Genomic DNA, 23,632 nt, shown 5'->3' with positions numbered 1-23,632 from the left:
GATAGACAGCTGAAATAAAAACAGAAAATGCTGTAAATACTCAGCAGGTCAGGCAACATCAGTGGAGAGAGAAATAGAGTTGACAATTCAGGTCAATGACCTTTCATCAGAGCTGAAATTGTTAACAATGTAATAGGTTTTAAGCAAGTAACAGAGGCAGGGACAGGGGTGGGGAGAGGGAAAAGAATAAATGGGAAGGTCAGTGGGAGCAATTAATGCCAACAGTCTGCCCACTGCCATCATGTTTATGTTGTAGGTCTCATGAACAGGTTCTAAGTCTTGTATGGTTGAGCATTAAGTTTTTATTGATTACACATAACTGTGTGTATATATATATACATGGTATAGCCCAAGCTTTGAGCTCACTCCATGCTTGCTTCTACGCAGTCTCTTCCAGCCCACAACTAACTCTAATCTCAGGTCATGTGTCTCTTTACATCACACTGTGGACAGTACTGCTTCCCAGTTCCACATTAGCTCTTGCTATGCCAGATACCCTTAACTATAGCACTAATTGCTGCAGTGCTGCAAGAAATTTGATGACCTCCATGTGTGATCAAGGCAGTGAATGCATCCTTACATGCCAAATCCTGCCAGCACCCTGACTAGCCTCACACACTTCCCCTGGTTTAGAAGTGTTCCTTGAAGCCCAGAGGTGGTAAATGCCTTCTGCTGAGAGCCATCCTCTTCACTCTGAAGGCAACTTGTCATCTCTGCTGCCTCTGCTCTATTTCTCTCTTATGTTGTCACCTAAGGGGAATGTAACTATAATCTTCATGATTGGGAGTAAATGGTGTACTCCGAAGCCTTTCAAAGGCATATAACATCTTCCAAAAGTTTAGCACCAGTCCGTGCTGAATCAACTCATCCAAAAGCAAAATACATCCATTAACCTTGGAATAACAAGTAGATAGTCAAAAGCAACACACCTGCAAGTTGGACAATGATGCCTTTAAATAGCACTGGTGGGAGACGTCCCTCATGCAGTTGAATGTATGGTCAGCTTTGTTTGAGAAGGCATTAACTGAAACAGTGAGTATCAAAATAGCAGGTCTAGTATCAAATCAGCATTAGACGCTGACTAGAACAAGGAAAAGAGAACAAAGAAAAGTACAGCACAGGAACAGACCCTCGGCCCTCCAAGCCAGCGCCGATCATGTTGCCCGTCAACTAAAACATTTTGCACTTCCGGGGTCCGTATCCCTCTATTCCCATCCAATTCATGTATTTGTCAAGCTGCCTCTTAAACACCACTATTGTACTTGCTTCCACCATCTCCTCTGGCAACGAATTCCAGACACTACCCTCCGTGTAAAAAAACTTGCCACACACATCTCCTCTATAGTTTTCTCTTCTCACCTTAAATCTATGTCCCCTAGTAATTGACTCTTCCACCCTGGGAAAAAGCTTCTGACTATCTACTCTGTCCATGCCACTAATAATTTTGTAAACTTCTGTCAAGTCGCCCCTCAATCTAGTGAGAACAATCCGTGTTTCTGCAACCTCTCCTCAAGCCAATAACCTCCAGACCAGGCAGTATCCTGGTAAACCTCCTCTGCACACTCTCCAATGCCTCCATATCCTTCTGGTAATGTGGTGACCAGAATTGCACGCAATATTCCAAGTGTGGCTTAACTAAGGTTCTATACAGCTGCAGCATGACTTCCCAGCTTTCATACTCAATACCCCTGCCAATGAAGGCAAGCATGCCATATGCCTTCCTGACTATCTTATCCACATGCGTTGCCACTTTCAGTGACCTGTGAACCTGTATACCATCTGCCCGTCGATGGACTTAAGGGTTCTGCCATTTACTGTATAATTCCTGCCTGTATTAGACCTTCCAAAATGCATTACCTCGCATTTGTCCGGATTAAACTCCATCTGTCATTTCCCCGCCCAAGTCTTCAACCGATCTATATCCCATTGTATCCTTTGACAATCCTCTTCACTATCTGCGACTCCTCCAACCTTAGTGTCATCTGCAAACTTACTAATTATTCCAGTTACATTTTCTTCCAAATCATTTATGTATACTACAAACAGCAAAGGTCCCAGCACTGATCCCTGCGGAACACCACTAGTCACAGCTCTCAATTCAGAAAAGCACCCTTCCACTGTCTTCTATGACCAAGCCAATTCTGTATCCATCTTGCCAGCTCACCTCTGATCCCGTGAGACTGTACCTTCTGTACTAGTCTGCCATGAGGGACCTTGTCAAAGGCCTTACTAAAACCCATGTATATAACATCCACTGCCCTTCCATCGTCGATCATCTTTGTCACTTCCTCGAAAAACTCGATCAAGTTAGTGAGACACGACCTCCCCTTCACAAAACCATGCTGCCTCTCACTAATACTAGCATTGCAACCTGCCCACTCTGCATACTTCCAATGCGTACATGGGATGCCTAGGCTATTGCTTGTGTGTGGGCATGTACTGCGCCAGATGTCAATCAAGCAGTAGAGATAAAAGGAAAAATCATAAATGCTGGAAACGCACAGCAGGCCTGTCAGCATCTGAAAGAGAAAGGTGAGTTTGTCTGCATATCCCCTTTTAACACTATGGACAGGATATTGAAGTCGGCAAGCTGGGGGGGGGGGGGGGGGGGGGGGGGGGGGGGGGAAGCCCGCTCACCGACACATAAAATGATGCGGGATGATTTCGGGTAGAACTCCTGACGTCTTCCCGTGTCATTTCAATTTTCAGGCCGGCGGGGGCACAGCTGAATCAGCTGTGCGCCCGCCAACCTGTCAATGGCCAATTGAGGCCATTTAAAAAGTAATTAGACTGGTTAATGGACCTGCCTGTCCAACCTTAAGGTTGGCAGGCAGGCCGGGAGCTGTGGTGGGCTTCAGAAAAAGCATGAAACCTCATCCACGGGTGGGATGAGATTTCATGTAGGTTTCCAAAAATTTAATAAAAGTTTACTTATAAGCGATGGACATGTCCCAACTCATGTGACAGTGTCACATGAGAGGACATGTCAGGGAAGTTTCATTTCTCTACATGTACCATTTTTAAATTTGGCACTGATCTCCCCATGGCAGCACCTAGCCTCAGGGAGATGAGTGCTCTTTTGCGCGCATGCATGAAAAAGCGCACTCTCGGCTTAGGGAATCTCCCCCCCCTCACCCGCACAGGGAGCGTATAGCGCTTCCTGGTGGACGTCACGCTGGATGGGCCTTAATTGGCCCGCCCACCTAAAATGGCGGTGTGTTCACGTAAAATGGTAGCGCGCGCCTGATTGGGGGCGCCGATTGGTGGCGCGCCTGCTCCTGAACTTCCACCCCGACAGAAAATTCTTCCCTATAACTCTGGACAGGTCTACTTTATCGTTATGCTCCCTGTAGATAATCACTCATTCTTGGCAAGTGAATCACAATATGGTGTTGAATATGTTACTTTTATTTATTCTTTCAAAAAGTCCACTGGGGTGATCAAAGAAGTTGAAGACAAATTTATGCGTTACACATTGGATTTGATGTTCATTGAGAAAATTAAGCGATTTCTGACAAACACTCAAACAAGAATTAAAACTGTGGTAAGAGAAGCTTTCTGAGTCAATGGGCTGGTTAAGTGGGGATGTTGTGAAAACCAAATTTAAATAGTCTTCCTGTGCCAATAAATTTTACTTGAGGAATGCAGAAATAAAAAAAAAATAGCTTCCCTGATTACTTGGTGAGCAGTACTGTCTAGGACAAAAGCAAAATACTGCGGGTGTTGGAAATCTGAAATAAAAACAGAAAATGCTGGAAAAATCTAAGCAGGCCTGGCAGCATCTGGGGAGAAAGAAACAGAGTTAACATTTGGAGTCTGTATGACTCTTTTTCAGAGCTTTTTTCATCTTGGTTTGGGGTCTTGATAAAGTTTCTTTAAAGTTTGCCTGTTACCCTAAGAATGATACCATAGACCGTTATTAATGAAAACCATTCTTGTTTATTTATAGATCTTTATGCATTTTAGTACACCACACAAGGTAGTACTCCTGCTTCCTGCCAGATGTCTCTTAGTCATGTAACATTGCATCACAGTTACATCAGCATCAGATGCTCCTGATGCTAATCCTACATGGCTACTCTGATCAGATCATTGCTTGCTGTATATTTCACAAATTCATGAATAGTCGTTTGGTAGTACAGAACTTGAACATTGTTGAAAAAAGGGACATTTTTTGTTGAAGCTTTTTGTCTTGTGCTCACCAGGACATTTTGCAAGAAAATACCAATATCAGAGGAAACAACATATTTATACTCTATGAGAAGAGAGTGCTGATTGGTTGACAAGTGGACTCTGATTGTTAGAGGCATTGCCATGGAGGATGCATCAGTTGAGGGTGACTGGCAATTAACTGCTAAGCATTGTTTGAAATTTAAACCAGGCAGCTTGACTCTGATTGGTCAAGACATTGCCCTGGGGAATGAGCCAGTGAATGGCTGACCCTTATTTTGTTTAGCTCAAACAATGTGTGTACATGTTTATTCAATCTGAATGTATTAATATATGTAGCTTAAAGTACACTGCAAACCCAATTGACAATAGTTGATTGTCAGCTTAACTTCTTTTTTATTCATTCATGGGATATTCTGGCTAGGCCAGAATTTATTGCCCACATCCCTAATTGCCCTTGTTCAGAGAGCATTTAAGAGTCAATCATACTGCTGTGGGTCTGGAATCACATGTAGGCCAGACCAGGTAAGGACAGCAGATTTCATTCCCTAATGGACATTAGTGAACCAGATGGGTTTTTACTACAATTAGCAATGGTTTTGTGGTCATCATCTGTTATGAGATAGCCTTTTGGTAAAGCTGAGTTCTTTAAAAATCCCAGAAGGAAACTTTAAACAACTGTCGTAACCTATATTTTAAATGGTATGTTTGAGATGCAACTCTAAATTCAGGAATCAGACCACCAGTTTTCGAGAGTTTTTGTATTAAACTAAATGAAACATTTGATTAATTTACACAAGTTAAATACATATACATGGCTACAAATTATTACTATAATAACTTTTAACAAATTCCTAAACTAATCTCCATTAAGGCAACAGCAACCCATAGATTTTTAAGCAGACACCAGGCAAACTATTTTCACCTTATGAATTCAAAATGAGGTTCCTTTCACTTTGGTTTCTGTGGAGTCAGTTGGAGACTTACTGCTGCTTTGATTTTACATTACCTCTTGCCCCGCACACACAAAACTGCTATCCTTATACTCAGCACAGCTCATTGAATGTAAATTCTCATTGTATCACCAGCCTCTTCTAACAATAAAACCCCTTTCATTGTACCAATTTTATTAGTGATATAAACATGTTGCTTGGTCTCTGCTAGCTAGGTGCCAGATTTCACTCGCCTTCTTGAATGCTGTATTCAAAAAATGCAAATGCACTCTATCTCTCTTACATCTCAAAACTAGTATACATCAAAGCACCCAGACTAGCTGGCTTTAATCCAATTAAGACACACCCACAGACTAAACCTCTATTTTAAAAGAAAAATTATTTCCAACATTATTATATACATTAATAGCTTTGTGACATCATCAGACTTTTAATTCCAGACCTTTATTAAATTCAAATTTCACCATCTGCTGTGGTGTGGTTTGAACTAAGGTCCCCAGAGCATTACCCTGGGCCTCTGGAATACTAGCCCAGTGACAATAGCACTTTGCCGCCACCTTCCCCTAAGTCTTAGCACACTGTGGATTATTTAGCAAATGTTGTCCAATCACAGAATCACATCTAATGTTGGACACTGTGTTTTGAGTTTTGCAAGCAAGGGCTGATTGGGTACAATCTACCCGTTCATGAGTTTGCGCGATATACAGCATGAATTTCAGTACCTGTATGATGCTAGCTATGTAGGTTGTACATCCCAAAGACTGGCGGATCACATGAAGCAGCATGTCCCTTCCATTGTTTGCAACGGGCAAGGTACGGATCGTACCCAACTCAAAACACAGGGCCCACTGGGTCTCTCAGTGTGGTGTATTTGCATGTACTGGAAGCTACATATATTAATACACAAGGGTGTGCTCTTTGCAGACAGAAAGAACACGTACACACATTGTGCCTGTTTCAGCTAAACAAAATAAGCGACAACCATTCGCTGGTTCATTCCCCAGGACAATGTTTGATCAATCAAAGTCAAGCTGCCTAGTTTAAATTTCAAATAATGCTTGGCAGCTAGCTGTCAGTCACCATCAACTGGTGCATTCTCGATGGCAATGCCTCTACCAATCAGAGTCCACTTGCCTACCAATCAGTACTCTCTTCTCATACAGTGTAAATACGTTGTTTCCCCTGACATTGGTATCTTCTTGTGAATTGTCCTGATGAGAGCAAGGTGAAAAGCTTCAGCAAAAAATGTCTCTTTTTTCAGTAAACTCATGAATGGGCCTAAGGCTGCCACTTTCAGCCATGAAAAGTGCCCAGTCTGCCTCAGATTAGCCCTGAATGGTAAGGTATCTCAAAAACCTGAGCAAGAGGTGAAGCTAGCTGTTTCACTCTGCTACTATGCAGTAACAACATGAATGGTATTCGCCACTAACAGTATGCTGTCGTCAAGCCAAAAAGACATTCTGTTTATCACACAAATGAGTAATGTAGCATATGAATTTCAGTGCCGGTGTGATGCTAGGTATGTTGGCAGTATGTCCCAAAAATTGCTGGATCGTATCAAAATCATGTCCCTTCGGTTGTTTGCAGCAGGCAAAGTACTGACCATATCCAATCAGGCCGTGCTTACCAAACTCAAAATATAGTGTCCAAAATTAGATATGATTCTGTGATTGGACAACATTTGCTAAACAATTCTGAGTGTACTCCAATTTACCAATTTAAGATTATCAGTTGGGCTCGCAGTATGGCTCACTTACACATGCTAGAATCTACATATATTAATACACAGGGCCCAGTCATTTGCAGACAGAAAGAACGTGTACACACATTGCATCTTTTTCAACTAAACAAAATAGACAATAGCCATTCCCTTGTTCATTTTCCAGGAAAATGCCTTGACCAATCAGAGTCAACCTGCCTGGTTTGCATTTAAACAAAGCTTGGCAGTTAACACCTCTACCAATCAGAGTCCACTTACCAACCAATCAGCATTCTATTCTCATGCAGTATAAATTGTTGTTCCCTTTACAATTTGGTATTCTTGCGAATTGTCCTGATGAGTGCAAGACGAAAAACTTCAACAATACTCAAATTCTGTACTACCAAACGACTAATTATTAATTATTAAGATAATTATTAAGATAACATGACAGAAGTTGTGACAAGTGCTTGGAGGAGTGTATGACTTTAAATAACATATAAATATTTGTGGAATGCTAGAGGAAGAATATTATGCTTTGTAATTAATAGCAGTAAAGCTCATAAGAGTTAACTTTGCAATTTAGTGTACAATGGCGATGTGTGTTGGGCTTAGAAAGCAGAATGCCCAATCTGCATTTTGCATAATTTTCCAGATAATAGCTTTAAAAGAGCTTCATAATCTACCCTGCTGACCTTTATGGTCGTTGTGAGAAATTTTTAATTAATAAGGCTACATTGCAGGTGGTCCTCAGCAACAGACAAACGCTGAATATAAGTTCCCACCTTGAGCAGTTTGAAAGGAAAATAGATGCATGTGCCCAATCCAATTTGGACAAAGAGGTGAGTTGAATTTCTACTGGAATTAGCTCTTCTTTTGTAAAACTACTCCCTGTTTACAGACCAATATATGATTTTTTTCCCCCTCTACTTTATACTGAACACCTTTTTCCCCTTTTTATCACCACAATATGTCTGGATTTTCCTGGATAGCCTGGAATAGTATGACTATTGCTTCTGATAGGCACTTCTGATAGGAACATCTTATGATGTTCTACTGCAGTTTTGCACTTTGTGCATCATTGATGTAGTTGCAGGAGAGAGCAACCTTCATGGACAGTTTTACCTTTTTACATTCAAGGTAGGGAACCAGCCTTTGAAATATTACTTCACTGTACAATGTAGAGACACTGAATGCAAATCCAGAGCACCAAATCCTGTACATAGTTTGCTGAAACCCTTCTACCTTAATGCAGCAGCATTTTTATAAACCCATGTGAGTAACAAAAGCTGTCTGTTTCTTGTGTCATTTACACTATAGAGCTCAGCTAACAGAGGCCGAATTGGGTATCTATTCTGTGTCTTTGCTATTTAAAAAACATAATCCATCCACCCCCTTTCTAGTCTACGCCCTATAACCACTTTCTTACCTCCTATGAGCACCAGGCTTTTATAACCAAAGTTTGGCAACATTTAATCACTACGCAACTTTTCTCCTACATATTCTGACACATTTAAGATGTCCTGTGTTATGGATCTTGATCTTTCACTGAGGTTTCTCAAATTAAAAAAAAAAATTCTCAGTCAAGTATGCTTCAAGCTGGTGCATGAAAAACACAATAGAAATGCTCAAAAGAGATGTTTGCTAGTTTTCTGGGGAAGCTCTTGCAGCCTCTCTCACACTCTCGTGAACAAGATATAAAAGGGAAAAAGCTTGCTGTCTGATAGACAATCCTTCCCTCATTTCTGTATTCTCCAATGTCTTGTTTTTGCCATTGCAGTCTTTCTATTTTATTTGCCTTTTATCCACATACCATAACCATTGCTTCTCTCACCCTCAGTCTCCTCCTTGTAAACTGCAAGCCTTCCTACACTCAACATTCTCCGTACCATCTCTTCTTGCAGCTTGTTTATCCCTGCATTTCAAAATTATGAATTCCTTACTACCACCTTCCCTTCTTCTTACATTCTAGATTGTTTTAAAATCCAAGGCTGACATCACCTGATCACTACTTCTCGATACATTTCATTCTTTCTGTAATCTTTTCCACTCTTGGTATTGCCCCTTATTTAGATTTTTCCCTTAGTTTTTGTGATAATTCACAACTTTTGAACTCATCCAAAATAACCATTAAATTTGGAGCATATCTGTTAATTACTAACATAACATATGACAAAGCAGTAGCATAGAAATGCTGGCAAATGATAGTCATTACATTCTGCTTACAGTAACTACCTATATTCCTCCAGTTTGAAATTCTTGGTCATTTTAAAATGGATGAAGAAGTAACATTTATTTTGTTCCCAATTCTTGTTTTGCTTGTAAATGTTCTCACATGTCCTGTATATATCTCATGTGCCAGTGACTTTGAGTTATAAGTGGGTGTTCAGAGATAACCAGTGCTTTGATATCTCTTAGTCCCTGTTTGGAAGTTCCCACTTGCCCATTGACAGCTAAGGTGAACAAAGGACTGCTCAAAAAATACCCTGTTCATCTACTTCTCAGCCAAGTGTGATGGGAGAAGGGGAAATTCTGTGGAAATGTTTTCCCTATTCAAAAAAGTCACATTTCAAAGCCCTTTTTTAACCAAAAGAATGCAGAATGAATTAATAATCATCCAAACAATACTCATTTTTCTATGGTTTTAATGTAATTTTGCATCATTTATACACCTGAGTTTTTGATCATTTGGATGCTATAACCAAACTCATGGTATCATGCTTAAATGCAGTGTGAAAATATTCCACATGCATGTGATCACATCATACTTACACATTAGGAAATCAACTGCATTAGCAAGACAGAGCAGAAAGATCCCAGCTTTGATCCCTGGCCTGTGTGGCTAACACAGCAGTCCTGTGAATGTGAATTGTCTGATGCCCACTGACATAATAGTGATGGTGTTCATAATCAGTCTCACGATCCCTGGAATAAAATAGATTTTAAAACAGGGAATGTAGCTAGAGTTCTTGCTCCTGGTCACCGTCCACTGATGCCTATTGAAAAAGTGCACACATGGATAAAGGCACAGTTGGTCTCAGCTGGCAGCCACGCTGCAGTAAAATAGTTGCTCAGCGCTCATTCTCCAGGCCAAGGCATGAAGATTAGCCAAACCTGACTCTGGCATGAGTCAGCAGCTTTAAGAAAAGAAGGGAATAGAATACAGAATGACAGCAGTATCTCCTCTCATACTGTCTGCTATACTGAATAGAAGACCAACATGATGATGACTTCTGAAAGCAAATTAGTTGTGCAACTGCATTATTTAAAGATAAGCAGTAAACTGCATATATTGGAAATCTCATTAAAATAACAAATACAAGCTGTATGCATTTGAGTGAAAAAAAATTTAACGTTTTGGATAGAATTTTATCAGAACAGAAAAAGCAAGACTGGTAAGACAACTATGGTATGAATTTTCGCATCCAGGTCAGGAGCATAGAGTCAGGACAATTCCTGGCTCTATAAACTCAATCAGGAAAAACGTGCCCTGGACTTTTGGATTTTCATTCTGGTGGAGGGGCCAGGTTTTATGGGAGTTGCGGCGGTTGACCCTGGAAGAGTGTCCGGAGTCTGCCAGATGGTGGCAGGCTGGGCGGAAGGCCTGCTTTGGTGCACAGGTGCATTGTCGAAGCAATGAAAAGAAACTATAAAGCAAAGAACAGCCTTCTAGCACTCACCCCCTCATACACTCCCCATGTCCCGCCCATGATCCCCACCTACCCTCCATGGCTCTTCATACCCTCCATGCCAACCTATGCCTCTCTACCCAGCCTCCAAGCCCTTTCATACCCCAATGCCAACTTATGCCTCTCTGCCCACCCCTTTATAACCCCTATGCCAACTTAACGCCAACTCATGCCAACCCATGCTCCCCTCCCTTTGTCCTTACGCCTACTATGCCAGCTCACCCCATAATCCACCATGGGCAAATCTCAAGACCTATGCTGCAATTAATAAAAGGTCTTAATTGTCTATTAATGAATTCACTATTTCAAAATTCTCATTGATAAAAAATTCCATTTACTGCATTTAACTTCCTTTAATCCCTTAAAAATAAGCATTATAATTCTTAGTGTCACTTCAAAGAGTTTATAACCACTCGGAGCTGTGAGTCAAACTGACAGGCACCCCTGTGATAATGAAAGGTTGTGAAATCATTCATGCAGCACTAATCCTGTAATGATAACCTGCAGGCTTATATCAACTGACAGTGATATAGCAAGCATTGATTTTTTTTGTTAACAGTATAAACAGTTGTTACAAATATTTAAGGAATTTTAAATGCCTTGACAGCTTTAAAGCTCCCTTTGCCAGCTCTGTTGACCCTTCCTTTTGACAGTTCCATTTGATAGCTCCTTTTGACAGTTCCTTTTGACAGCTCTCTTGACAGTTCCAATGAACTTGACATTTTCAATAAGCTTGACAGTTTCATTCAGTTTGTGCGCTTTTTAACACACATTCATGTCTAATTTTAACAATCCCAAAGAGTGCCTTGCCTCTCCCAAAGATGTCCTGGGGCCATATCAAAAAAGGTACCCTACCTCTCCAAAGAACTCCAGCAGCTTTAGACTTCCTCCTACCAGGTCTAAAGTGCACAACTTGTTTGGACATCCCACTAATGAAAATCAGATCAGCCTGAAGCAGCTGCACTTTAAAATATGCAGTTTGCCTCTGTGAACCATAGATGTGCAACTTAGAACCTGCTCCCATTCCTTTCCCTGTGAAAATGGTAGGTGCCATGCCTGGGGGCCAGATTTCTGATTCAAGCCTCCCCCACCATTTTTATAACAACTGAGAGGCTCTCCTTCTTTATGAAAATTCAGGACTATGCCTTTTATTAGCATTCTAAAGCAGAGACAATGAAAATAGGCTTAGTCTGTGTGATATCTGCTACTATAAGTAATATAAGTGTGATTACCCCTCCCCCAGGTTGTGTTGCCTGAGGAGCTGTATAATTTTGCCAAAATTATCCGAGACCTTATGGAGAAGAGGGCTACCTATCTCAAGTGCTTAGTGGTAAGTGGAAACTGGGTGTATGTGTGTGTTTGTGTGTGTGCTTTTACTAAAAACAAATCCCAAAATTACACTGCTTGACAACTCATTAGGTAAATTCCATGGTTTGAGTGATACTGAGGCTGAGGACAAAAAGGCCCCATGTTCATTCTTCAGCTTGTGCTGTTAGGTTGTGAACATATGAAATGAAACTGGAGTAAAGACGTGATCTAGCCTTTACAAGTAGCATCTGGAAAGGTATTTTGCACTATTTTTTGCAACCTGTGAGAACGGATGCTATTTTTTAAATATATTTTTTGGAGAATATTGTGTTAGTCTATAAAGAAAGCTGTGTGTGTGTGTGCATGCATGCGTAAATGACTTAATTAAGCTGGTGAAAAGTTACTAGAAGACAGGTTGTCTGGGATGTTTAAAATATGAAAGGATGGAGGCGTTAGGTTTGAGGCATGAGTAAATAGGTTGGATCTAACATTTGCATTTTTAGATAAGTTGAGAGTTTGTTTGAATATCAAAGGGAAGTCAGAGGTGCCAAGGAAACATGCTTGCATCTTGCAGGAGTTCCATGGGTAAATAGAAGAGGGTATATTACATTTTATTGACTTGAAAGCTGAGGTAAACTAGAAACATGAAAGATTTTATGTTTTGAAGGATTTGAGTTTCAAAGAGGTGTGAGAACAATGGAATCTCAGATGAAAGGGGAAAAAGATGTTTTAGAGTTACTATGGAAAGCTTAACATAGCTGGAGTTGTTAGCTGGAGCAGTACCTGTGGGCTATTGGCTATGTGAGGAAGCTCTCTTGGAAATAGCTCTAGGCTGGGAGAAGATGCAATTTGAATCAGTCATCCAGTCAAACCAGAAAAGTCTTAGGCTGCAAAAAGCAGTCATGTTCTGCAGTTTTGGTTTCCATAGCAGAGTGGGAGGGAGTTTAAGAGTTCATGTGGTGTGCCTCTATTAAAGCTACAGCAGGTTCCCTAAATTTCTATAGTTAAACATCTGTAATGGAGTGTTGCCTGGAAGGTGTTTACTTATGGGTCTGACCAAGTAGAGTCTTTTAGGGGCCCCTCCTGATCCGAAGGGCGGTGAAGTAGTGTGGGATGACACCGGGCAAGCGTCCTGATGTCATCCTGCACACATGCAATCTTCAGATTGGAGGGTACATACAGGTGTCAGAGCATGCCCACCAACAATTAAAGGGCCACTTAAGGCCATTAAAAAGACAATTGATCCCAATTTTACATTGCCTGCATGATTTTGTGCTTGTTGCATGGGCAAAACGGGCAGGCGGGCAGCCCACTTTTACCCATCTTAGGGCAGGATAAAAAGGATCTGCATCATTGCCATTGTGAGTGGTGAGAAATTTAGGAGATGGTTTGCTGCTGGCTGCTTATTTGAACTACACAGCTTCATCTCTGTTCTGAATTTTAGTTATTGCCTGTGTGAGAGCTTGCAGGTCTGAGTGCAACCCCAGGAACCCCTGATTCTATCCCTGGAGTGCAACCCCAGGAACCCCTGATTCTATCCCTGGAGTTGCCTCTCAATGAGAGTCGCCACTCTCTCAATGGAGGAGACAGTGCGCTTGGTGATGAGGGTCAATGTAGTGCTCATGCTCCACATGGACTCCTCCACAACAGAGACCATGGCACACATACCCTCATGGATCGCCACCAGATTCTCCCACACATCCTTCTGGACATCCAGCATCTTCCGCCTAATGGATGACTCCAGAGGTACATCATTTTTCTTCAACTCAGCATCATCCTGGTCTCCAGCAGTTTTTCAACTCTGGTGCCCTAGGCATTCTCTGCCTCTGCCTGCTGCCCAGCGAGTGTGACGTGTCCTCACTGCTATGCACTGATATTCTAGCCAACAATCTAATGCCCACGAAGTGCTGGTATCTGCACTGGTGCCTGGTTCAGCGAGGGGGTGTGAGGCAGATGCATCTAAAGCCCTGTGGTACTCTGGCGTCAAGGGCTCTTTGGGGTCCAACGTTCGAGGATGACCTGGCGACTCTAGAGGGAGAACAACGACATGTCATTAGTATTGCCTGCCTTGGTCTTTCATTGGTGTTACTGCTTCTCTTCTTTTGAAATGACAGAGGAACATTGACTTGTCCACTCTCTATATGCATTGCCCTCTGGGACACTTCACAGGGCACATCCAAGTCGTGGCCCTCGACCCGCAAGGAACTCAGTCCAAGCAGCCAGGGCTCACTCCCTTGGCTGGCTCTGGTGTCAGTAACAGTTGGGACTCAAACTCTAACACCCCTGAGCTCCACAGGTCATCAGCTAGCCATTAACATTTCTCCACACTGATCCATGCCAACTCGGTTACTCACCCTTGCCGAGCGCAGCAAATTATTGAACCTTTTGCGGCACTGCACCCATGTGCGCCTAACAGTGTCATGGCCACTGATCTCGGCTGCCACCTCCTCCAAGGCTTTTTTTGGTCAGGTGCATTGGCCTCCTCTTGCCATCCCTGGGTACTAGAGTGTCTTACCTGGCACCAACCTCCTCCACAACGACTGTGAGGCACTCATCCTAGAAATGGGAAGGGGGCTGTGTGCCCACCCAATGGCCCTCCCGCCTGCCGTTTCCAGCCATTGGTGAGGCCATTGTTCAAGTGAAATGGTCTCCTGGACAGATTCCAAAGATTCTCCCCGGTAGCTTTCAGGGAGCTACAGCTGCCAGTTTTAAAGCGCCCACCGGGTCGCCATTGGAACTGGCGCCCAACAGGCTCCCGTCCCTGTCCAGCCCTTCCCGACCATTGAGAGGATGCGTTTCACTCTGGGTGGACCTTAATTGACCACCCAGCGTGAAATTGCATTCGCAATGCGACCGCGGCCAAGAGCGGATTCCACATCGGCTTTCACTCCCATCGATTTGGTGTGCACGCCAAGCGTGAAATTCAGGCCAGGGGGAATGTTTTGTAAGACTAATTTTAATTGTGCAACTGCAATCACGTGTGCTTAAGTTTTCTTTTATTCTTGTTAATAAAACTTTTACTTTTAATTTTTAAAATCCCAAAAGTGTTACTGGACTTCTTGCTGCTGAGATCAGTACGGTTTCTTCTCGTTTTTCAGAATACAAAAAAAAAAGGGCACGGCCCGTAAGCCAAGTTTCCCTCTGGGATTTGGTTTGCGCAGCAATTAGCATCGGGTGTGATCATAACACAACCACATAGGTGTTATTTTGTTCTTGGTGTTTGGAATAGTTTACCTGCATTCTGATTATTGCGCTCCTCTTTTCCTTTGATGAACCCTTTCCAATTATTTGTTTTCTAACCTTACTCTTCCCACCAGCATTCTGCTGCCTGTTGAAATGCTGCTTGTAGCTTCCCTTTAACTTTGAGCAGCGACTTTGGAAAATTGTTTTGTTAGAAATATCATCCCATCCCTATCATCAGCATGGTCTCTTGGCATGGTCCAATCATGAAGATTTGGCATTCCAGTGAAGTCAGTTTTCTGTAGAACAGATGCATGTATTTCAACAACTATGCTGAGCCCAAATCTTTACCTTTCTATTGACAATTAGCAATAGCCTGCAAGCAAAGATGTAGTGGCTGATGTGCACATGTAACCTCAGTATACAGATCTCCTTTAATACCCCATTTCTGCTGCCTCCAGAGGCAAGACCCTCTTCAGGAGTGGGTTCTCCTGTCATTATCCTGGGACAATGGCAAATGGCCACTTGTGGCAGCACTTTGTGCCAGCTTTGCCATTTTGATCCTTGCCTTGCAATAAAAATAAGGCATATTCAGCACAAATGGCAAGTGGTTCACATTGGTAACTCTGTATGGCACAAAAGGATGGCTTTATTGTATTTGGCTTTGATGAGCACGCTATTCATCAACATTAATAAATAAAAATGCCCAAAAAGACATTGTCTATCATAAATTGTTTGAGCCACTAGGCTTCATATAATCTTTCTTTATCCTAGGAACCAGCCTTAACAGAAGTTCCCCTCCAAGGCCCAATTGCCACAGCCACTCGTGTTGAATTTCACACACAGGAGAGAAAAGTAAATGAGAATCTGCTGCAGCCCACCAGAAAGGGAAAGATTGCCACTGAAGATGTGGCCATTGGTGTCATCAAAGAAATACTACAGTAAGTGAAAATAGTTTAATGATTTTCCTGGTACTAGCAGGAAACCGATGGCAGCATAGAGCTCCAGAAGTGTGCATTCACCAATTCACCAATGGGTTAAAGCTTTCTGGCCCACAAAAGTAAATGTAGGATGCTGGTTGTTTTTGTACTCTTGAGTCCTTAGATTAAACAGCACAAATGTAAAAGACAATGGCACCTAGCGCCAAATGTGAAGAAGGGAGATCATTCTGCTGAGACAGAGGTGAGATCACCTTCCTATTATCTGTATTGAATATTTTTCTATCTCTTTCATGACTTGAGTGCAGTTATTCAATTTTGCATTCAATATCAAACAAGATGATTGTCCACATCATCAAATCACTTACGAGAAGTGACTGGATAATGATCTCAGAGGGAACTCTGACTATTTTCCCTTGCCCTCGTCCAGGGCCAGCGGACCTATTTCAAAAATGTTTCAAATGTCCTCAGATTTGGAAATTGTGTAATAAGACTGGGTGATTGCCAGTGTAATACCTCTGCTCAAAATATGAGAAAGGAAAAAGCTATAGACCAGTCAGCCCAGCATTGGTAACATTCTGGAAACCATAACACGAGATGAAGTTATAGATCACTGGAAAGAATATTAATTAAGGACAGTCGATATGGATTTGTAAGTGACAAATCATGTCTGACATACTTAATCAAGTTCTTCAAGAAAATAACTGAGTCTATTGATAATGGACAAGTTGTAGATTGTTAAGAGTACAAGAAGCTTTAACCCAAAAAATATATTTGTGAGGTTATTGATAAAATTAAGGAGTATGATATTAAAGGGAATGTGCAGCATGCTTAGCAAATTGACAAAAGGACAGAAAATAATGGTTTTGGCTACGTTTGGGACTGGAGCCATGTAAACAGTGGGGTTCCCCCGAGTGTTAGTGTTGGAATTCACAGCTCTGTATATCTCTATCTTTCTATAAGGCTGAAATTTGTGCTGAGTGGGCAGGCACGCGCCCGACCTGCTTGAGCGTAAAATGACGCCCGATATTTCGGTGGACGGGCACGAGTAGGAGTCGGCAGCGTGCCCGCCGACAATTAACAGATCTATTAAGGCCAATAAAGTTATAATTGAATGAAATTTTTCGCTGCCTGTCCAACTTTACAGTTGGAGGGGAGGTGAAAGGGCCAAACGCCCTTTGGATTTTTCAGGAAACCTCATCCGCGGGCAGGATGAGATTTCCAACAGCAATTAAAAATTAAATAAAAATTTTAAAATTTCATTCGTAACATCTCCCTGCTCACGTGACAGAGTTGCATGAGGGGACATGTTTCTAACATTGGTAAGTTTATTATTTTTGATTTCACAAATCTTCAGCTCCCTGAGGCAGCTCCCCTCCATGGGTTCTGAGGTGGAGGGGAGGGGGAGCGTGAAATTGCATGGGCAGGATTCCCGCCTGCCCCGACCTGGTAGCAGTTTTACAGTGGGTGTTATGACGAGGCAGACTATGTGTGACAGGCAGACCAAATCCACAAGGGAAACTTGTTTGCGCTATCATAACCATTTTGTGATTTGTATTTATTATAAGATGTGTGCACTGAATTCAAAAGTAATAAGTCCACCAAGACCTTTGGAGATTTTAAAAATTAGTTTAAAATATTTATTAACAAAATATAAAAGATTTCAAGCGCATACATAATTATTTCTACTATAATTACCCCTAAAATTCCTAATTACCCTGACCCTCAGTTACACCCCCTTTAAAGCAACAGCCTAGACTAGATTTTAGATTTAAAACAGAATCGGCAAGTGAACACAATACTTGACAGTGGAATTCCAAATGACTTTTCCCCAATTTCAGTTTTCTTGTACAGCAGACTTATGCACAAATGCTGGAGGCTTCATTATGGCTATTTCATACACTTCTGTTAGATCTAACATGGCCTTCAAATGCATAGCCTTTCATTGTCCTTTATATATGCTTCTCTCTTTTTAATATGTAAATTCTATTATTCCATATGTCTTTGAAAATGTATCTTCCTCATAATATAAAAACTTTCATGTTGCCAATATATTGTTAGTAATCTTTGGGAAAAATAAACACATTCCTTAGCCTTGCTTACCTAGCTCATTTTAAACAGAGTAAGATTCCTTTGAAATTCAAATCTCTTTATTTATCTAAAAATGCAAATTCCCAGCACAGATTCGAAGAATTTGAGGGAAAAGCTCATCCACATTGTGACGTTTTGAGCATCCATACTTGGTCTACATCAATTCCCCAGGGGCAGACAGCATGTGGGCCATTATTTCTGAGGCCCATACAATGTTCTTCAATGATATCAATGAGGAAGCCAGCACGGATCTGGGGAATTGACCTAAGTGTCTAGAACTTCTAGGAGTGGTGCTATGCAAATAAATTCCCCCCAGGCAAAGAGTTGTCAGGATATGTAGTGACCTATCAGAAAGAGCAGTAGAAGCAGATTCCATAATAGATTTTAGAAGGGAAATGAATACATAATTAGAAATATTTAGAAAAAGAAAAATGTAATAGGGAATGGGGAGTGGCACTGGAACAGAACTAAGTGAGTGGACTCTTCAAATAGTTGGCACAGGTCTGTTGCATCAAACATTAAACTTTTGTAATTCAATGCCACAATTTTGTGTCTGGTATTAAATATATAATAATCCTGTATTGTCTGTAACCCGCAGCACCCATAAATCAGAAGTGTTGCCTGAAGTAGAGCCTGAGACAGCTGATGAACAATCTACAGTTAGAGGTATGACATAGCAGAATCCTTTGCATTTCCAATGCCACTCACATAGTGAGCAAAAGAGGTAGTGGCTGGGCAGCAAATTGAGTTTATTCCTATTTCCCCTATCGAAAAATACAGAGCAAGGGTTGCTACCATCTGTAGATTAAAGAAGCGGTGATAACGCACCACCATATTTGACCTCTGTACATCTTAAGTGCTGTAAGCTGCAGGGCTATGGGCCGGGTGCAGGAAGATGGGATTAGAAAGGGCACCTGGGTGTCCTCGGGCTGGCATGGACGAATGGCTCCTTCTGTGCTGTAATTTTTCTATGGTTCTACGGAACAAAAAATAAGTCAATTGCCCAGTGCCTCCATCTAAACAGTATCTACGTGTGGATATCAGGTAGGAGCTTGGCTTAACAACACCCAAATTAAAATATGCCGCTGATACTGTTGAAGCTAATACATGAAGAATGTGAATTACTGGAGGGTTGCCAACTCTGCAAAACAAAATGTGTCATTAAATAAGCTTGATTTTCATAACAAGCTTGTTTTATTGCTGCTTTTTGTTATAGGATTTGACTACATCTTCCACTGGAATGAATGGTTCCTGAGTGTGTCAATGAAATGTGTCACATTTGCTAGTCAATTGCCCAGAAATTTTCAAATTATGTCTAATGACTTGATGTACCGGATAGGTTTCAACAAGAAACAGATAAACTTTATTACAGAGAACTTTTCAGATGCTGCATGCTTGAACAAGATCCTCAACAGGAAGCCTCGTCCCTAGATTACACGGTCTTAGGGCTGATTGGTTGGAGCCTCCAAGAACATCACGTGACCCCTGTTGGACAGTAGGAGAGACTATACCTTCAGCTACTACATATGCCTTTTCTCCTTTTCCAATTTTCTTTCCTTATCTCCCCTCCTTGCCCATCCACACCCAAGGATATGCATTGCAACCCAACCCTATCCTAGCCTTACCCAAACACTGCCCAGCAAAGGTCTCTAAATCCCAATCAGAAATGGAAACCCTGTCTAATCTTTCTCCAGCGACTTTGGGTTGAATTTTAATTGAGTCAGGGTGATTCAGGAGCCCTTTAAAAATGGTGGGCAGGTCACAATTCCAAGATTCCCGACTCCATTCTCGGGGCGTCTGAATTTCAGGAGTGTCTTTAAAGATGCGGGCTGGTTCCTGGCAAAAGCCCTCACTCAGCAGTGCCGACCTGGCGGCTCCAAACAGGAATAGGCAAGTCCCACTCCTCTGCAACCTTCATGACATGGGGCCAGGTTTTTAGAGTCGCGGTTCACAGCCCTGCAGAAAAGTTGTGAACCCTAATCTGTATGAGCGGACCTTTTAAAATGTGTTTTCAAGAGGTCCTCCTCTTGCCCCCGTGCCAAGATAAGGCCCACCCACCCACACCCCTATGGCCCATTGTACCCCCAATGCTAAGCTATGCCCCCAACCCCCATGGCCCCACATACGCACTAGGCCAAGCTATGGTGATTCATGCTCATTGATCCACTATATACTGTATAAAATTAATGAACCCTTTAGCAAAAGTAGCATGTGTAAAAAAGGCTTTAAAAATCTAATTTATTCACAGCTTTCCACCATATTAAAAACATGTCATTTCACTGTAAGGCAATAAAAATGTCAGTCATCCAGACCCTTTAAAGTATCAACTACAGAAGCCACAAACCCTTGAAACCACCAACAAACCCTTGAAACAATTTAACCTTGTGTGAATAAACCTTGTGAAATTGACCACAGAGATCAGGGAGCCAGAGCTGTCAATCAAGCAATGTATTTTCCTGGGGCGCAGCTGTTTCAGCAAGAGTAATGGATGCCTGGGCTCTCAACAAAGCATACATAATGAGGCTTGGCTGAGAACCCAGACATCCATTATTTTTGTTAAAACAGTTGCATCCCAGGGAAACATTGCTTTTATTATCAATTCATGAGATGTGGGCATCGTTGGCTAGGTCAGCATTTATTGCCCATCCCTAATTGCCATTGAGAAGGTGGTGGTGAGCTGCCTTCTTGAACCACTGCAGTCCATGTGATGTAGGTACACCCATGGTGCTGTTAGGGAGGAAATTCCAGAGTTTTGACCCAGTGACAGTGAAGGGACGGTGATATATTTCCAAGGCAGGATGGTGTGTGGCTTGGAGGGGAATTTCCAAGTGGTAGTGTTCCCATGTGTCTGCTGCCCTTGTCCTTCTAGATGGTAGCGGTTGTGGTTTTGGAAGGTGCTGTGGAGGGAGTGAATGTTTGTGGATGCAGTGCAAATCAAGCAGGCAGCTTTATCCTGGATGATGTTGAGCTTTGTGAGTGTTGTTGGAGCTGCATTCATCCAAGGAAGTGGAAAATGTTCCATCACTTGATGGAAGTGATTCTATCGCTTGATTGACAGCTCTGATTCTCCAAGAGATTGATTGCAGAGATCAATGTTTATTGACCTCTGAGCATGGATATGCCAAGGCTTTGTATAGGGGCCCTAGTAGGTGGGAGGGGAGATAACTTGGCATGGGGGTATGAAGGCCATTGGAGTGTATGGAGAGGCAGAAGTTAGCATGGACAGTGTGAGAGGCAATTGTAGGGCAATTAAAGCAGCATAGTTTGGCATGAAAGATATGAGGAGCCATGAGGTGGGTATAGGGTTTGAGTTGGCATGGATGTGGAATGAGGACTGGGTGTGAGGGCTAGAGGGCCTAATATTCAATAAACCAACTGGAACAAAGTCTCAGAGCACCAAGTGGGGCAGTTTAATCAGCCCGCCTTGGCAACTGGCAGCCCCTGTGGCTGCCTCCTAACTGTTTCGTTAGGCCTGATTCCAATTAGCACCTCTGAGCGAAAATCCTGCTTTTGCCAGCACCTTCTCCTGAGGTGAACACGCCAACCAGAAATTTCCTTACTCCATCTACCTCCCTCTAGGATGAAAATCTAGCCCATTGAGACTAATTATAATTTTCTTGTCACCATCACAGTTTAGATCAGTTAACATATCACAGATTGGGAATTGAACTTTTGATTTGTAAGGCTCACCCTATATCATGTTTCGCAACTAAACCCTACATTGGGCCATTGAAGCAGCTGATTGAAATTTAGTATACTTCTGTGTGTGTAGAATAACAAAGAACACTACCAGAAATATCAGTAGGTGTATGGAATGTTAGCAGTAGTTTCATTGAAAATAATATTGTTCTTCATTCACTTCAACAGGTTCTCGAATGTCATCCTCTTCTGGTTCCCAAGTTGTGCGCTCTCCGGGTATGTCCTCCAAAGGGCAAAAGACTGGATCAACACCCAGGTCTGTAAAAGTAAACTGGTGCTCAAACCGTTTTCATCACAGTTAAATCTTTAAGTTTCTATTTTAGCTTGTCTAGTCTTTAAATTTCCATTCATTCCTCTCGTTTAGACTGCACCTTTAAATTTAGGTCGCTGGGTGGTGGGGGAGGAAGGGCTGGCTCTTCTTTCTCTATCCCATTGCCTTAACATTGAAGGAGTGTTTCAGGGACTGTTCTAAGACTTTGCTGGAAAAAATTACTCTCTTCATTCATCTGAACCTGGTGCGATACCCATTGAAGGCTCCAAACATTTATCAGAACAAAGTAATTCATCTCAGTGGGTATTGGTTAGCTTCTTTAGAAGTATGGGAGCTGAAGACAGCCAAAAAAAGAATTATTTTAGCCTAGGTGAGTTGACAACGCACTGTTTTGCCTTACAAGGGAAGATCTGCTTAGGCTAGGGCTGCCAACTGAGTTTGGGTGTGTGCCTGGAGGTTTCATCATGTGACCTCCAGTCACCAACCGCACCCCTCCCCGCCCCCCCAGTCAAATAGCCTTCTACCCTCATCCCATTCTCATCTCCAGTATCTTTTATAACTAGTAAAGAATAATAAAGTGAAAAGATTGCACATTTTTAATGCAGTACCTTTATTTAAGCTGGTGGAGCAGCCTATCCCAAAAATAATTTTCTGAGTACTGACTCACACACAGAACATGTTTTGTTTCTCATTGTTAATTTTTAACTAAAAGATGTCAAACTTTGTTAATGGTGACTGATACCTTATGGAAAAGAAACAATTCTTGAAGAGTTCTGCAATGCAGCTGTGAATTAAGCTCCTCTGTCAAAGTTATAAACAAAAATACTGAACAAAAGTCTGATATTGCAAAATATGTACCACCAGGGCATTCTAATTTTCTCTAATGTGTCCTGATTTCAACGTCACAAGTGAAATTGCTTAAATCATTTTCATCAGTGCGTGATAAATGCAGCAGAGACGATGAACATTGTTTGGTCAGCCAGGTGTCTGACACTCATTACAATCAGAAACCCATCCCCAGGGTTAAAAATCTTCAGTTCAGCTTGCTGCCTTTGCCCACCCTAGAACCAGTACAAAACAGAAGAGAAATGGTGCCAGCAGGCAGTCGTTTACTGACCCTATGCCACTAGTCTTCCATGTCTCCATGGGATAAACATTGTATTCTGCATAACAAGTCAATCATTCCCAAAATAATTGTTTGCGTGAAATGCTTTGAGATATGTCAGCATCATGTTACTATATAAATTTAAGCCTTTCATTTGGGATTTCAGTTAGATGCTGGGTATTAGCACAAAAATGTTTCCTTCCTTGACCTGGATGGAACTATTGCTTTAGCAAGTATGTCCTTCTAAACTGAAGCGTACCTTTTGCATTAGCTGCACAGAGAGGTGAAATTTACCAGAATCTCCTAATGAAATTGAAAAAATTATTAATATGAATTGATGAATTCACAAAATTGCCTTTTATTTTATAGGCTCCGTACCATGCAGAAGTGCAGCACCATCAATAACTTATGATTTAATTTCAAATTCACTTTTTTGGATTTGTTTGTCAAATATTTTGACTGCATGTTGTCCTTGATATCTCTAGGGTCAATCAGCTGTCAGATAAGAAGCACAACTAAGCATTTTTAT

General features: G+C 41.9%; 1 protein-coding gene across 1 annotated transcript in view; it reads left to right on the top strand.

The window, feature by feature from the left end:
* ccdc180 (coiled-coil domain containing 180) overlaps positions 1 to 23,632 on the top strand; it is a 151,068-nt gene that overhangs the window by 98,358 nt on the left and 29,078 nt on the right. The window contains exons 26-32 of the mRNA XM_041194471.1: positions 3,428 to 3,544; positions 7,566 to 7,664; positions 11,755 to 11,841; positions 15,774 to 15,940; positions 18,627 to 18,694; positions 19,245 to 19,451; positions 21,896 to 21,983. Coding sequence (XP_041050405.1) covers positions 3,428 to 3,544; positions 7,566 to 7,664; positions 11,755 to 11,841; positions 15,774 to 15,940; positions 18,627 to 18,694; positions 19,245 to 19,451; positions 21,896 to 21,983 — 833 coding nt within the window. The remainder of the gene's footprint in view (positions 1 to 3,427; positions 3,545 to 7,565; positions 7,665 to 11,754; positions 11,842 to 15,773; positions 15,941 to 18,626; positions 18,695 to 19,244; positions 19,452 to 21,895; positions 21,984 to 23,632) is intronic.

This window comes from Carcharodon carcharias, chromosome 8 (genome assembly GCF_017639515.1).
Source record: "Carcharodon carcharias isolate sCarCar2 chromosome 8, sCarCar2.pri, whole genome shotgun sequence".
In the NCBI taxonomy this organism is placed as follows: domain Eukaryota; kingdom Metazoa; phylum Chordata; class Chondrichthyes; order Lamniformes; family Lamnidae; genus Carcharodon; species Carcharodon carcharias.
This window is presented reverse-complemented; position numbering and strand designations above follow the sequence as displayed.